The sequence below is a fragment of the Leguminivora glycinivorella genome, chromosome 1 (genome assembly GCF_023078275.1).
Source record: "Leguminivora glycinivorella isolate SPB_JAAS2020 chromosome 1, LegGlyc_1.1, whole genome shotgun sequence".
Classification (NCBI taxonomy): Eukaryota; Metazoa; Arthropoda; class Insecta; order Lepidoptera; family Tortricidae; genus Leguminivora; species Leguminivora glycinivorella.
The window spans coordinates 34017362-34019230 of record NC_062971.1 but is presented as its reverse complement, the minus strand read 5'-3'; the positions used below and the strand labels follow the sequence as shown (position 1 = coordinate 34019230).

Here is a 1869-nt window from a genome sequence, read left to right as displayed (position 1 = left end):
ATGTATTGTTGTTAAGTAAAAATACTATGAAAAAGCGCGCACTTGTGTTGTATTTTTGGTGACTACTTTTTATAAATAGGTATTCACTCGAATAACTATTTGATATTGGACGTGAGCCGTGTCGGTTGCCTGAAATTGAATTATTATTTATTTATCGTATGGCATTATATTTACATGTCACTTCATTAAACAATTAAAAATTAAACCTAGAAGTCTTAAAATAGTCCATTGAAAGTTTTAGGTTAGGATACCATACCAGTTTTTCAATGTTACATATTCCGATTTAATAATAATATTTGTTAACCTTCTGTGTCCCACTGATAGGCAAAGGCCTACGTGGGGTAAGGTGGTAAGTATTTAATAATTTAGGTTGTAATAATAGGTAAACGTAATAAAAACTTTTATATTTCATCTTTGTAAAAACATAACAAATATTTACAGTCGCTAGAAAAAAATCAACAAATAACAACAGTTTTGGGAATAGCGAGGGCTCTGGCTTAGTGTCCGTGCTTGTGGTCCCAGTGCTTGTGGTGTTCGTGGCCGCCCTTCTTGTCGTGGTGGTGGTGGTCGTGGTGGTGCTCGTGGTGGCCGCCCTCGCCGTGGTGGCCCTTGTGGTGGTGGTGGTGGCCGCCGTGCTCGTGGTGGCCCTTCTTGCCGTGGTGGTGTTCGTGGTGGCCGCCGTGCTTATGGCCCTTGTGGTGGTGGCCGCCCTTCTTGTATCCTCCCTCGTGGTGGTGTCCGCCGTGGTGCTCGTGGTGGCCCTTCTCGCCGTGGTGGTCGTGGAAGTGTTTGTCCTTCTTGAACTCGTCATGTTTCTCGACGCCGTGGTGTCCCTTGGTGTCGTGGCCCTTGTGAAAGTGGCCGTGCTCCTCGTGGCCGTGGCCGTGCTCGCCCTTCTCCCCGTGATGGTGGTGGTGATGGTAGCCGTCGTCGTGGTGGTGGTGCTTCTTGTGCCCGCCGTGCTCGCCGTGGTGTCCCTTGTGCCCCTCGTGGTGGTGGTGGCCGTGCTTGCCGTGGTGGTGCTCGTGGTGGCCCTTGTGTCCCTTGTGGCCCTTGTGGCCGTGGTCGTGGTGGTGGTGCTCGTGGTGCTCGTGGCCGCCGCCCTTGTCCCAGTGGCCGCCGTGGTGCGAGGCGGCGGGCTCGAGGTCGGCGTCGCGCTTCTCCCGGATGTCCCGGGCGGCGACGGCGGCGAGGGCCGCGAGACCGATCAACACTACCACGCTAACTCTCATGGTTAGTCAACTGAAGTGAGCTTGTTGAGTGATAGCTGCATCAGTTGCAATGTCCTTTTATACCGATAGCAAAGCGGTTAGGAAAGTTTGCGTCGCTCAGTAGAGTCAAGGTTGCTGTAATGAACTCTTTGCTAAATTTAGTATTTCCGATAGAGAACATCACTTAAAAATGTATCATATTTTAAATATAATAATTGGTAATAATAAAAACGTGTCGTATAAGAAGTCTTATATAAAAGCTGGAAGAAAAAAACATGGTTCCGCCTAACTGAATGATAAAGAGAATACGCAACGTGCAAGTCACGCAGTCACATCTAATACATAGGTCCTCTACAAGATTTCAATATTACTTCTTTGCTCTTTATAATTAGGCGTGTTTTATGAAAATTTTCCTTACCCATACTAGTAATGGGGCCAATTATTTCCGTTTTTCATAAGTCATTGTTTCTATTAATAATTTACAGTATTTTGTTAGTACAGTAGTTCTCCATAACGGTTTTTTTATTGATAAACCAATTAAAAAATATGCAGTGACATTAATTAGACGTTATAATTTTCATTATAATATTCCTTTAGAAAAATATAATTCTTTAGGAAATAACTATTAATGAGTAAATCCAATTCATATATGTATACT

General features: G+C 44.7%; 1 protein-coding gene across 1 annotated transcript; it reads right to left on the bottom strand.

Annotated features, from left to right (window-relative positions):
• Positions 1-389: 389 nt before the first annotated feature.
• Positions 390-1253, bottom strand: LOC125231554 (histidine-rich glycoprotein-like). The gene has a single exon (XM_048137014.1). It carries the CDS (start codon positions 1230-1232, stop codon positions 498-500), a length of 735 nt encoding a protein of 244 aa, XP_047992971.1. The 5' UTR covers positions 1233-1253; the 3' UTR covers positions 390-497.
• Positions 1254-1869: the final 616 nt, after the last annotated feature.